Source organism: Hippocampus bargibanti, linkage group LG22 (assembly GCF_051943395.1).
Source record: "Hippocampus bargibanti isolate YZ-2025 linkage group LG22, ASM5194339v1, whole genome shotgun sequence".
Taxonomy (NCBI): Eukaryota; Metazoa; Chordata; class Actinopteri; order Syngnathiformes; family Syngnathidae; genus Hippocampus; species Hippocampus bargibanti.
This window is the reverse complement of record NC_142755.1, coordinates 7,125,971-7,140,386: the sequence shown is the minus strand read 5'-3', so window position 1 is coordinate 7,140,386 and position 14,416 is coordinate 7,125,971. Positions and strand designations below refer to the sequence as shown.

The following is a 14,416-nucleotide window of genomic DNA, read 5'->3' as shown; positions in this document are numbered from 1 at the left end:
AGATGCCATTTCCTTGTTTGGAGAACAGTCTCGTTCACGAACGCTCCGTGTGTATCCCAAAAAAATAGTTCATATGCCTAAGATTAACTTCTTGGGAATGTAACATTCGTAAGCCGAAATGTTCGTTAGCCAAGGCGTTCGTAAACCGAGGTATTACTGTAGTTGCTGGTGTATAAACGCCGGAATCAAGTCACTAACTTGGTGGAGGATGAGCCGAAGATGACCGAGGCGTCGGCTGCTGTCTCATTGCCGTTCATCTGGTTTGTCGTGGGTCAACTGAAAAGACAAAAACACACAATGAGCCTCCTACGGTGCCCGTCCGTGTTGGATGGGGCTCAAATTGGTTCATGCGTCTATTTTTCAGGCAAATAGGAAAAAAGTCTGGGAAAAAAATGGGGGGGGGGGGGGGGGGCACTCGCATTTGCTATATATATATACAGTATACAAATGTGATTTCAAAAAAATGTCAGAATGTATTATTTAAAATTACTTTGTGATAATACGCACCATTAATATGAACGTTTTCTATTCCTCATGATTGGTACAAATCCAGCCAAACTATCGGATAAAAGTCAACTTCCTGGGTACATACGTAAGGTTACTTGTCACGGTTTTGCAAGGCGGTGATGGCGGGTGCGGATCCCAAAAAGCAGGCAGGAGGGAGCACGAGGTTGTGTTTGATAAATTGTATTAAAATAAAGTCAGCAGGAACAAAATGTAAAACATCAAAATCATCTGAACAGAAAAAATACAAAGTATCAAAAGAAGACCAAGAGTAAAAGTCCGCCAAGGTTAAACAAACACATGCGATTGCAGACAAAGCATGCAACAAACAATGACCCGACACCGGATGGTCATGCCGGGAGTCCTTTTAAGTGTCACTGATTAAAACGACCAGCACCTGCGAGGCTGCAGGCAGGGCCGTCAGCGCCACCCGTTGGTCGCCAACCAGATCGTGACATTACTGCTAGCTAGCCTGCACACTGCTCATTAGCTTGCACGCGTGCTTTCTGCTGCCTCTCACAAAAGTATATTGATGCTAACGCTAGCATGGAGCTTGTCAGAGTGCCACTGACATTTCGACTGTTTCATTGCAAATTAGAATCTATCAAAATAGAAGCTGTTCTCTCGTCTGATTATTCAGAAGGGGGCGTTTACCTGTTTCGACATCAACGTAAGTGAAGATCGTCCAATCAAAATGGCGCTGTCCGCCAACCGGCGTCAGTATCATCCGATCATAATTGCGATTTCCGCCAACACGAGCCGAAACAGGAAAGGAACCACGAAAAAGCGACAATACATATTGTTTTATCTGCTCATTTTGGTCTGAAAAAGTCGGAAAATCTACCAATCGTCAGAAAATTCTCATCCCTGATTTTGGTTCTGGTAACCATGGCAACAGACGCAAGCAAGAGGCACAAACGTGCCAGCTGCTCCGAGCGGCGCCCAGCATCAATTCGGAAATTCCGCGCAGGCGAAGTCAAGGAAATTCGGGATGCCCTCCCCTCCTTGTGCATCCAGTTGCCGTGGAGACGGCGATTGGGTTGGCCCAACACACTGACACGGACTTGGAAATGTCGGCATGGTAACTGACACCTCAATACAAGTCACCACGTGTGCGTGTGTGTGCTGTGTGTGATTGACGGGTCACGTGCACGGAAGATCTAGCCCCTCCCCCAACCAAGTCTGACGGCCGTGTGCACAAAAGCTTTGTGTTTGAGTGGATACAACCCAACAGCTGTTGTACACGACAAAAACAACAAACAAGTGAAAAGATAAGACTTGGACACCCCCCCCCCCACACACACACAAAAACAGCAGACATTGCCGTGGAAGGAAGCGACGGCATCACTGACCTTTCTCCAAGGAGTGCAGGATGGGTCACCTGAAGGTCACACGCAAGCGTTTCGGCACTTTGACGACGTCGATGGAAACGGCGGCAAGCACAAAAGCGGCGGCGGGCGGACAGCGAGGGGTGAGCAGTCACCCCAGCAAATCCTCCTTGTGGGATTTGCCTCGCAGATCCCTTAAGCTCCTCGGCGAGCATGCGCACCTGACCAAGGTCGGGCCTGCCACGGGAAGTCTTCATCATCATACCTTCAGACTACCGAAGGAAATAAGTACAGTGATACCTCGGCTTACTAACTTAATTGTCCCCCAGTGTGTAAGGTGAAAAGTGTGTATCCCAAAAATTAATTTGCCATAGGAAACCATTAAAATGAGAATAATCCGTTCCCAGGTCCCCATAAAACATAATTTTCTACTTTCCTAAGCCTTAAAACTCCACAAAATATACCCTATTTTATGTATAATAAATGTGCTATGGTATTATAATTACAGAAATAAACTGTACTATATAATAAAGTTGTTTTATTGACCTTTGTGATGGTCGTTGATGGCTTGATGGAATGGAGTGGCCGGTTTCATCAGCATTAAACACTTGATGAGGAACGTAACCTTCTTCCACCATCTTAAGGAATGATTCCTCGTAAGCTTTGTCAGCTTCATCGTCAGAACTGGCTGCCTCACCATGACGAATGGCACTATGAATCCCTGTACGACGCTTAAAGTTCTCGAAGCATCCGTGGGTAGCCTTGAAATCATCAATGGATGACGAACTTCCAGGTTGACAATATCCGAGTGAAGATGCGGTGTTTTCTCTGCCATAATTTTACCTAGTTCCTCATCAATTGTGTTCTGTTTAGCTGGGTTGCTAGCTTTTTGGATCAAGTGTACAGATGGCCTGTGCAGGTTATTTGTGTAGAGAGATCTGATGTTGTTCAACGGGATCTGTTGCAACCACTGGTGGAGTTTGGAGGTCACTGCCCCCGAGCGCTCCGACCACCACAGGCACGACTGTCACCTTGACCTTCCAGGCTCTCTCCAGCTCCTCTCTGAGCCCTTGCTAGTTCTCCATTTTCTCATGTTCCTTCTTTCTGATGTTTCCATCACTCGGGACGGCTACATCCACGACAACGCCTTTCCTTTGCCCTTTATCTATGAGCACGATATCTGGTCGGTTGGCCATTGGTTTCGACATCAACGGCACCTCAGTCAAGATCATCCAATACAGGTTTAATTTTTTCTGCGAGCCAGATGCAATCATCAAAAGAGCCATTGGCGGATAATTGTCATCCCTGCACAGTTCTTGTCGGGAGCGGACATCCGTGATCACGTGACGGGCGCGTGACAAAACAGGATTCGGGTGTTTCTCGCCTCGCTTCCAAAAGCGTACGAGGCTCCAGAGTCGCCCGAGGCGTCAAGAAGAGCATCCATCCTTTCCTACGTTTGGCAGGAGCTCGGCGTGGCGTGGAGGAGGCGGTTTACGAAGGCCGTCGCCGTCCCGAAGCAGAGTCAAGGCCATGGAGTCCACGCTCTCCTCCGGAGCCGCCGCCACGTTGATGGCCACTCTGTACTCGTTTGCCTGAAAGGCGCAACCGGCGCTCTGGCGTCACAGCGGCGACGCCGCGGTGGGGCGGCGGCGTCCGACCTACCAGATGTAGAGACGCCAGCAAGAAGCGGCAGGCTTCCGAGCTGTCCAAGCCGCGCACGATGGACGAGAAGGGGCGGCGCCGGCCCGCGGCGCCCAACGCCGACGCGATCCTGTCGGCGTACTCGTGGATCCTGAAGGCCGGACGCGAGTCCTGTTTGAGGGGTGGGAAGGCGTTAAGCGCCGAAAAGAGCCGGCGGCTCGGGCGGCGGCCGTCGAACCTGTTGGAGGAGTTTCGGACTCATGTGGTCCTCCCACTCTTGGATGCGGCGCGACAAGGCCGTCTGCTGCGCGTAGTCTCGACAATCCCTGGATAGCTGCTCCTAAAGTTGGAGGCGCTCGTGACGCACTGTTTGGCGGCGTCCCGCGGTCTCGTCATCACCTACCACTCGCAGCCTGACCAGGTCCTTGTAGCTCAGCTCCGCTTCTGCAAACCAACGTTGATGTCTCGTCATCACATCAGGAAGGAGTCTTTGCATCCGAGCTCACCTGGAGACGCCTCAACACCTTCGGTCACCTCAAAGATCTCCTGCTCGTGGTTGTCTTCGTCTGCAAACACACACACACGCACTAGTGATGTGTCGTTCGCGACGTGGGAGACCCCCTGCAACGGGAGCCCCACTTTTTCCTCTCAATTCCCCGCCCCCAGTCTTCCAGTGATGGGAATTCCGGCTCAGCTCACTAAAATGGCTCCTCAGTGTGTTTGTTTGTGTTTGTTCCGATAGAAAGCTAGCTCACCAGCTAACTCATAGCTAATAGCTAGCTAGATAGAGATAGCCAGCTAGATAGCAAATAGAGAGTTTATGTTTCTATCATTAAATTATTGTTCATGTTTGAACCTATTTGATAGTGTTTTGATTTGATTTTGAAATTCATCCCCAACGCCAGTTTCACAGAAAAGCATAACATTTGGTGGACATATCAGAGCACAAATGAGTATGTGAAACTGTTGCGGCTTGGAATTGAAGCGGATTCATATGGGATTTGCAGGAGTAACATAACAACAAAAGTGAACATTAGCATCCACTAACTGTGTGCACATATAAATAAAGCCATATAAATAAATATTTTTTTTACATGAGTACTTCATTTTTCACATAATTTTTGGTAGTTAATTTAAGCAACAAAAAAAAAAAAAACAACAACTGAGGAGCAATTTGGGAGCCAAAAGAGCATATCTTTTTAGTGAGCCAAGCCAATAGAACCGACTCTCTGAACGAAGGAGAACACACACACAGTAGTGATGTGTCATTCACGAACGAGCCGGTTCTTAGAGCCGGATCTCAGAAGTGAACGAAGAGAGCCGGTTCCCATCAGTAACACACACACACACACACACACACACACACACACACACACACACACACACACACACACACACACACACACACACAGTGATGTGTCATTCACGAACGAGCCGGTTCTTAGAGCCGGCTCCCATCAGTAACAGACACACACACACACAAACACACACACACACACACACACACACACACACACACACACACACACACACACACACACACACACACACACACACACACACACAGTAGTGATGTGTCATTCACGAACGAGCCGGATCTTAGAAGTGAACTTAGAGAGTCGGCTCCCATTGGTGACACACCCACACACACACACACACACACACACACACACACACACACACACACACACACACACACACACACACACACACACACGCGCACACACACACACACACACACACACACACACACACACACACACACACACACACACACACACACACACACACACACACACACACACACACACACACACACACACACACACAGTGATGTGCCATTCACGAACGAGCCGGTTCTTAGAGCCGGATCTCAGAAGTGAACAAAGAGAGCCGGCTCCCATCAGTAACTAACACACACACACACACACGCACACACGCACACACACGCGCACACACACACACACACACACACACACACACACACACACACACACACACACACACACACACACACACACACACACACACACACACACACACACACACACACACACACACACACACACACACACACACACACACACACACACACACACACACACACACACGGTTGCTTCAGGCTCGGGAGTGCAGCGCACATCCACCCACGTGTTGTCCAGGAAGCGGCTCTTACCCAATCCATCGACCGGGCCCTGCCGCTCTTCTTGTGCCTCTGCGTCCTCCACCTCCAGAAGTCTACTCATCAGGTCGCAATCCATCGCGTGAGCTCCAAATTCCTTCCCGGCGCTTCTTTTGAGACGGCTCAGCTTGCTTTTGAGGCTCCTCCGATAAATGTAGTTGAGGTCTGCGGTCACAACAAAGACTCCCGGTTTGGATCGCAAGCCAAACGGGGGGGTGTCGGGCCATAAGAGGTACCGATGCAGGTGGGTCCTCTTCTCAGCTTGCGCTCCGGAGGGTCATCTGCAAGAAGATAAAGAACGGTCGACAACGCTGGCACGCGCTTCCGGCACGTGCGAGAATCTGACATGTTTGTTTGAACCAGGCCCAGAAGTTCTGCAGTGGCGGCGACGCAGGTTGACGTTTCCTCTTGCCTCCGTCATCCAGCCCGGCTGGAACCTTGTGCACTTTCCCTGAAGCAGAGAATAACAAATAATAAAAATACATTTCATTTGTCAGCACCTTTCAAAACTCTCAAGGTCACTTTACAGTCACTGGATCAGTTTTTCTGTGGGTGAGCAGTGGCAGCCACATGCGCCAGCTTCACTCAACCCGGAATACAAAACTAGATAGATAGCTAATAGATAGCCAGCAGATAGCCATCCAACTAGCTAGCGAGCCATTAGATAGCCAGCCAGCTAGCTAATAGATAGCCAGCTAACTAGCCATCCAGCCAGCCACCAGATAGCTAATAGATAGCCAGTCAGCCAGCTAGCTAATAGATAGCCAGCCAGCTAGCTAGCTAGCTAATAGATAGAATAGATAATATAATCATTCAGCATTTTTCACCACGACATTCATCAAGGACGAGACTGCGCCTTTTCGGCAGCATGAATATGCCAGTACTGTTTTTGAATGGGAGGAATGTCGGAGCCATTCGACTGCCATCGCTGGACACCAAAGGGGCCATTGTGCTTTTTTTGCGCCTGTAATGGGCAGCATCTTCACAGCCCCGCTTTGTTTAGCGGAAAGGTCAGCGCTGTTGGACAGTCTGCGGTTGGGTGGATGCATGGCTTGAGGAGCCCGCGATAAGAAGAAAGGAGCGTCAGCGCTGAGCGCCGATGCGGATGTGGAACTGTCGCGGCTTGGAAATGAAGCGGATTTATGTGGGACAGGAGATGTGAGACAATCTCTTTTTGTCAATGGATGCGACAGCTTCGTGTTTGCTTTCAACATTTAGCTTGTAGTCGACGTGCACATTCCACCATGATGTCCCTGATCCACTGGTGGAAAGACGCTTTGATCCTCTCCTCTTTCATCTAGAACTGCTTCATGTCATCACAAAGAGGGTACAGCAAGTCCTGAAGAAAGAATGTCTCTCTGTGTCTTTGTTTTGTCATATTATTTAGTATTTAGTTGTTTTTTTTCTCGTTTGACTTCAAGACGGCGCCGCGAGAGTGGCTGCCTTTCCAGCAACTCATGTATTTTGTTTTTCTACTTTCATTCCTTTCATCGCTTTGCTGCTGTGAAATGTCAATTTCTCCACTGTGAGACTAATAAAGGCAAATCCAATCCAATCCAATCCTAATAGATACAATGATCCCCATTCTTCCTTGTCCAACCTTCCACTTTCCCATTGACTTTGACCAAATGTCAGAATGTATTATTTAAAATAAATTTGTGATAATAGTCACTGTTAATATGAATGCTTTTCTATTCCTCATGATTGGTAAAAATCCAGCCAAACTATCAGAATAAAAGTCAACTTGCTGGCTCCATCGCAAGGTTACTGCTAGCTAGCCTGCACACCGCTCATTAGCTTGCACGTTTGCTTTCTGCTGCCTCTCGCAGTAGTATATTGATGCTAACGTTAGCATCATAGTGCCACTGACATTCAACTGTTTCATCGATGCTATTGTTTCATTGCAAATTCGAATCTGTTCTTTCTACAATGGCGAATCAACGTCATTTTTATTTACTTATTCAAAAGGGAACGTTTACCCGTTTCGACATCAACGGCACCTAAGTCAAGATCATCCAATCAAAATGGCGCTTTCCGCCAACACAAGCCGAAACAGGAAATGAACAGTGAAAAAGCGAGAATACAATACGTATTTAGTTTTATCTGGCCATTTCGGTGTGAAAAAGAGGGCAATCCGCCGATCTGCGGAAAATTGTCATCGGTGCAGAAGGCGACCGCGAGAAGACGGCTCGTGTTCATCCGGCGGCCAACTCCCCTCCCCCCCCCCCCCCATCCTGTACCTGACTTGAAAGGTTTCTCCTCCGGCAAGGCGTAGGGGTCATGAAGTGCCCAAACGTTGCCCTGAAACCGCAAGTGGACAACGTCACAACGCCAGGCGCGAAAAGGACGCGGGAGTGAGAGTTTGCTCGCCGTACAGCGGGGGGCGCCGCCCTAATCTCCGGGAGGACCGGACGCTGTTCTCTTGAACCCTGGACACAAGACGTCGCACGGATTTAAAGGCGCGGTGACGCGCTAACGCGCCGCCGCGTCATCCCCCCGCGTCAACCTGCCGCCTCTCGATGTGTTCGTCCGGGTCCTGCTCCGTTTCCATGGCGTCGTCCGCCGACGAGAAGCTCGCCCGCGGGCCGCCCGTCATCTCGTGGTTGGCGGTCGCGGAGCCAACGACACCTGACGCATGCGATGGAGAAAGGTCAGAGGGCGAGCTAGTGGGCTCCGTCGTCCCGCGTCCACGTTACCGGCATCTTGGAGGGGCATCCCGGTACCGGAGGGCAGCGTCAGGTAGATCAAGTCCTCAAGTCCCGGCAGGAAAATATTGATGCGGAAGTCCTTCTGGCTGCACACCACCTCACCTTTGATACTGACGGGCACGCACGTGAAGATCAGGAGGCCGTCTCGGCGGGATCTTCGGCCTCGGCGTCTCACCTGATGAGCGGAAACTTCTGCTTTTCTTCACTTTCGGGAGGAATCAGAGAGGCCGGAGGGAGAGGAACCACTTCAATCAGCTGGAACAACAACAGCCGCGTTGACACATAGAAACGGGACGGGGCGTGCGTGACGATTTGTATCCCCGGACTGCACAGGTGTCCAAGTCAAGGCCCGCGGGCCAAATCCGGCTCGCCACATCATTTTTTTCGGCCCGCGAAAGCAAATCAAACTTGTTTAATTCTATGATGATTGCTAAAATCTGAGGCAAAATGTCATATTTTTGGATGTCAGCCACAATAAAAGTCATTATTCTTGACTTCAGATTTGAAAACGAGTTATTCATTAATTTGCTGTGTGCTCTATATGTAATATTTGAAGGGATTTAAACATTCTAATGCACAGATGTCAAAGTCAAGGCCCGCGGGCCAAATCCGGCCCGCCACGTCATTTTTTTCGGCCCGCGAAAGCAAATCAAACTTGTTAAATTCCATGACGATTGCTAAAAAATGAGCCAAAATGTCATATTTTTGGATGTCAACCACAATAAAAGTCATTATTCTTGACTTCAGATTTGAAAACGAGTTATTTATTAATTTGCTGTGTGCTCTATATGTAATATTTGAAGGGATTTAAACGTTCTAATGCACAGGTGTCAAAGTCATTTTTTGCCGCGGGCCACATTGCAGTTATGGTTTCCTCTCGAGGAACCGCCAGCCGTGGTGGGTGTGTATTATGAAAATAGTGCTTATTATAAGGTTTAATTTTCATAAATTTGACGTTTGTAAGACAAAAAGTTTGTAAGTTAAGGTGTTTGTAAGTTGAGGTCTCACTGTAACTGGATGAGTAACAAGAAAGGATCTTTTTTCCGAATCTGAACTCTCTGAAGCCATTGTTTTGATTCTGGAGCAAGGCAGTTTGTGAAGGAGTATCCTGACGAGACGTCACAAACTGGGGGCGGGACTTTCTGAACCTCTCCAGTTTTGAGCTCATTCGTGGCAGTTTTGGGCAACTTTAAGTCATTTTAATTGGTGTTTTGCGTTTGACTCAAAATAACAGCCTGCGTGTTTTGGGCATTTTAGATGCTATAAACCACAGGTGTCAAAGTCATTTTTTGCCGCGGGCCACATTGTAGTTCTGGTTTCCTCTCGAGGGCCGTTATGAATTTGGGGAAGCCGTTAGAATGTTTAAATCCCTTCAAATATTACATATAGAGCACACAGCAAATTAATGAATAACTCGTTTTCAAATCTGAAGTCAAGAATAAAGACTTTTATTGTAGTTGACATCCAAAAATATGAAATTTTGGCTCAGATTTTAGCAATCATCATGGAATTTAACAAGTTTGATTTGCTTTCGCGGGCCGAAAAAAATGATGTGGCGGGCCGGATTTGGCCCGCGGGCCTTGACTTTGACACCTGTGTTCTAATGGCTTCCCCAAATTCATAACGGCCCTCGAGAGCAAACCATAACTGCAATGTGGCCCGCGGCAAAAAATGACTTTGACACTCCTGCCGTACTGCTTCAGGACCGAGTGTGTGTGTGCGCGTGTTTGTATGACTAGTCTTGTGAGGACCACTAACATTTTATAGCATACGTAGTGAGGAAATTTTTGACAAGTGAGGACCTTTTGGCCGGTCCTCACAAGTTTTTCATTCTAAAGGCTTCAATAGCGTCTAAATATGCATCTGTTAAAGTTTCAGAAAGGTCCTCACAAATTCACCCAACATTTTTTGGTGTGTATTTTCATTTCACTTGGATACACACACTTTTTACTCACTGTGTGTGTTTATGTGTGTGTGTGCGTGGTTAATGAGATGAAAAAGTTAATATGATTTTTTTTTAACCAAATTCACTACAGGGGTGAGGACTTTGAATGAACCCATTCAGAAACCTCACTTCTGCTCAAGTTCACTTTTTATTTCTTTGTTTTTAAAGAAGTTACAGTGGGAAATTAGTGGTCAAATGTAACTCTAGAGTCTTCTCTAAACTTATCAGCAACGGTGGTCCTCACTCCTTATCTGGAGTTATCCGGACCTCACAAAATCATTGAAACAGGTGTGTGTGTGTGTGTGTTAGTTACTGATGGGAGCCGGCTCTCTTCGTTCACTTCTGAGATCCGGCTCTAAGAACCGGCTCGTTCGTGAATGACACTTCACTATGTGTGTGTGTGTGTGTGTGTGTGTGTGTGTGTGTGTGTGTTACTGATGGGAGCCGGCTCTCTTCATTCACTTCTGAGATCCGGCTCTAAGAACCGGCTCGTTTGTGAATGACACATCACTATATGTGTGTGTGTGTGTGTGTGTGTGTGTGTGTGTGTGTGTGTGTGTGCGTGTGTGTTACCAATGGGAGCCGGCTCTCTAAGTTCACTTCTAAGATCCGGCTCGTTCGTGAATGACACATCACTACTGTGTGTGTGTGTGTGTGTGTGTGTGTGTGTGTGTGTGTGTGTGTGCGTGTGTGTGTTACCAATGTCTCTAAGTGATGTGTTCGTGTGTGTGTGTACTGTGTGTGTGTGTGTGTGTGTGTGTGTGTGTGTGTGTGTGTGTGTGTGTGTGTGTGTGTGTGTGTGTGTGTGTGTGTGTGTGTGTGTGTGTGAGAGAGAAGAAGATCTCACCGCGCTGGATTCTGGCCTGTCCACCCAGTCGGGCGCTTCAATGTCCAGTTCGCAAAACTGCAATGACAACAAGAAGGAAAGTAAGCGTGGCTGTTGAACCTCCACGCGCCTCACTTCCTGTTTCTTACGTCGTCATCGTCGTCGTCATTGACATCCCGCTCCGCTACGCCGTCACCGCGCGCCGCCGTTTCTTTGTTTCGCCTGTCGGCAGCAAAAAAAAAAAAAAAAAAAAAAAAAAAAAAGAACAAAGCAAACGTCAAGAACAAAGTCGAAAGGCAGACGTGGATGCGTTGCTTACTTGTCCTTCCGGTCTCGGATGTAGTCCAAGGTTTGGAAAACCAGATTGTGCAGCAACTCCACCTGCAAACGCCGGCGCATCAGTCACAGTCGCGTTGCACGCAGGAAGCTTCATTTCCTTGTTCAATTTGACGACTACACTGATAGCTTGGCTTAAGAACTTAAAGGACAACCGACGTCACTTTTTTGTTTCTTAACTGACATCAGAAAAACGTTTGATAGCATCTAAAATACCTAAAACACGCAGTATATTTTTAGTCAAATGCAAAACATCAATAAAAATGACTTAAAATGTCCAAAATCTGCAAAAAATTGAGCTGCGAATTGGGCATTTTCAGAAAGCCCCGCCCCCACTTCGTGACGTCACGCCAAGACGTCTTGCATCGCTGGAGAATCAAAACAATGGCTTCAGATTCAGAGAATATGCTTTCTTTTTCCACATCCAGTTATGAATGTGATTCAAATAGTTCTGAAGAGGATCTGTGTGTGTGTGTGTGTGTGTATACATGTTTGCAATCCATTAAAGAATTTATTTGTGCCATTTTGAGGCAACATTGGGGGAAAATCTCTCACCCAAAAAAAGAGGAACACTTTTTTTGGGTGCCAAAATGGCGACCTCCTGTGGCCACCTCCGTTTCCACAGGCTGATAAATTCCTTCCATGGAGCTTGGACGCCCTCTTCTGGCGGCTTTTTGGGTGCAACGCAAGGTTTTCAAACCAAACAGTACAGCAAAATACATTGACGTGATGGAAGGACCGCTACAATGCGTCTTTTTTTACGGTCATGGGGCGGTCCTTTTGTGACGTCACGTACGGACTCGTCACCAACTCAAAAACAAGTCTTCCTGAATATTCAGAGCGAGTCTTAAAACGTAAAATATAATTGCAAATTTCCCCATTGCGGGACGAATAAAGGTATTCTGATTCTGATTCTGATATAGCTATATGCGGTGGAATCTTATTAAAATACGCTCAGTAGAAGTCATTTGAAGCCATTTTACAAATTATGGACACAACTTGTCCGGAGACGTCGGTTGTCCTTTAATTGGTTCCCAGACAGAGTGTGTCAGGCGAAAAGTCTGTCTCCCAAACATTACTTACTTACTTGCCTCTTGGTGATATCCGAGTGAAGATGCCGTGTTTTCTCTGCGATAATTTTACCTAGTTCCTCATCAATTGTGTTCTGTTTATCAGGCTTTGCATCAAGTGTACAAATAGCTTGTGCGGGTCATTTGTGGAGCCTTATTGATGGGATGTTTTAACCTTGCAGTCTTGACTCTGCCTTTGAACTCGGCCATTTCCTTGTTAGGAGAACGGGCTCATTGGCGAACGACACGTCACTCATTGTGGCGCTCCGTGTGTAAGCCGAAAAATTGTTCGCATGCCAAGATTAATTTATCGTGAATTTAAGGTTTGTGAGCGAAGGCGTTCGTGAGCCGAGGTGTCACTGTATTCCAAGACCGATTTCTTGCACTTTACCTTCTTGCTGTAGATGCAGGTCGAACCTTGGATGACCAGCGCCGCCTCTGCAAAGTTCAGCTGGGTTTTGCCTTCATCCAACGTGATACACATCTCGTCCAGCTGGAACACACACACACACACACACACACATATGTTTGAAACGGCGTCAAACTTTATTGTGTCCGCGCTCAAATGCCGTCAACCTCTTCCAGGTAGTCGTTGAGCTCGGCCGCCACGTCCATGTCCCAGTTCTTGGTGAGCTCCCGGATGGGCTTGAGCAGGTGAGCGAATCGGCTCTCCGTGGACTCCATGACCGCGCTCTACACACACAAAACAATTTGGTGATGTTATTTAGTTGTTTTTTTTTTTACTTTAAGACGGAGCCGCAAGAGTGGCTGCCTTTCCAGCACTGCTCATGTATTTTGTTTTTCTACTTTGATTCCTTTCATCACTTTGCTGCTGTGAAATGTAAATTTCTCCACTGCCAGACAAATAAAGGCAAATCCAATCCAATCCAATGTGTGCCCTCTTGCTTGTTTGGGTTTCGAGTCTTGCAGCAGAGTTCTGGACAACCTGCAGACGCTCCATATCCTTCTTGTTAAAACATGTAAAAAGGCTGTTACAATAATCTAGGCGAGATGAGATAAAAGCATGGATAATCATTGCTAGTTCACCGTGCCCGTGATACCAGTGACCTAATTTTTGAAATGTTCCTCAAGTTGAAGAAACTGCTTTTGCCACAAACTTTGCCTTTAGATTCATTGACAAATATGCTGCTTGATCTGGGGGATGTAGTCATCAGGAGTGATTATTAATGTTTCCGTCTTGGCAGACTTGAGCTGAAGGTACCTTCATATTACTCCAGACTCACTGAACTTAGGAATTAACTATTTTTTATGATGAAGAAGAGTTGATGGTTTCTTACGCTGCATTGAATGTTTATGTAGTCCTAAAACTCAATATTCCGTGGGTCCTGTTATTCGAGTGAAAATGACTAAAACCCTGGCACTGGAGTGGACATTTTTTTTTGCACATGTCTTACAGCGAATTAGTTAACAAGCACCAGACATTACAATATCAATGGTTTAGAACTAGAATCATTGGTCAAGGAAGATCCCAGTTAAAATTTCGAGTCGCGTTAATACCGGAAGCCAATTGGTGCATGTGGCCACTTTTTCAAGACACGTACCTTGCTTCGAATCTGTCGAAGTCTTGAAACGATCTATAAAGAGAAACGACAATTTAAAAAAAAACATATCGATGCTTATTTCAATGAAACATAATCAATTGTCAAAAAAACACAAACAAAGGAGAACTTACTCGGCGAATCGGGAAACGTCAAAGTTCCCGGTCAAACTTCTTCTTCAACGACTCTTGACGCAACTTCCGCTTCACTCCCGCTTAAAGCGGGACGTACTGCCGCCTGCTGGTCATTCTTCACACTCGCATCTGCTCGTTGTTTTGAAAGCGGGCGGCAGCGAGCTCGACGTTCCATGTGTCTTC

General features: G+C 47.1%; 2 protein-coding genes across 12 annotated transcripts in view; both read right to left on the bottom strand.

Moving 5' to 3' along the window:
- Positions 1-2,007, bottom strand: part of eps8a (EGFR pathway substrate 8, signaling adaptor a) — a 64,357-nt gene extending 62,350 nt beyond the window's left edge. For 5 of the 11 annotated variants that reach the window (XR_016113647.1, XM_088988550.1, XM_088988542.1 and 2 more), the window contains exons 1-2: positions 1,857-2,005; positions 199-276 (exon numbers count right to left, since the gene is read on the bottom strand). Coding sequence is in view for 9 of the 11 variants with exons in the window: in XM_088988550.1 (XP_088844676.1) it covers positions 199-257 (59 nt within the window). In the remaining 2 variants the exon portion in view is untranslated. Of the gene's footprint in view, positions 1-198; positions 277-1,158; positions 1,771-1,856 lie in introns of those variants that run through there. The other 6 variants (XR_016113650.1, XM_088988544.1, XM_088988545.1 and 3 more) reach the window with 3 other exon arrangements.
- Positions 2,008-3,054: 1,047 nt separating this feature from the next.
- Positions 3,055-14,416, bottom strand: ncaph2 (non-SMC condensin II complex, subunit H2). The gene is made up of 20 exons (XM_088988574.1): positions 14,234-14,416; positions 14,103-14,135; positions 13,117-13,233; positions 12,932-13,033; positions 11,454-11,515; positions 11,284-11,356; positions 11,156-11,212; positions 8,539-8,618; positions 8,352-8,473; positions 8,162-8,283; positions 8,031-8,084; positions 7,896-7,956; positions 6,002-6,106; positions 5,892-5,936; positions 5,650-5,820; positions 3,980-4,039; positions 3,877-3,917; positions 3,712-3,813; positions 3,495-3,644; positions 3,055-3,424 (listed from the first exon to the last, which is right to left on the bottom strand). The coding sequence occupies exons 3-20, from the start codon at positions 13,222-13,224 to the stop codon at positions 3,260-3,262; spliced, it is 1,680 nt and encodes a 559-aa protein (XP_088844700.1). The 5' UTR covers positions 13,225-13,233; positions 14,103-14,135; positions 14,234-14,416; the 3' UTR covers positions 3,055-3,259.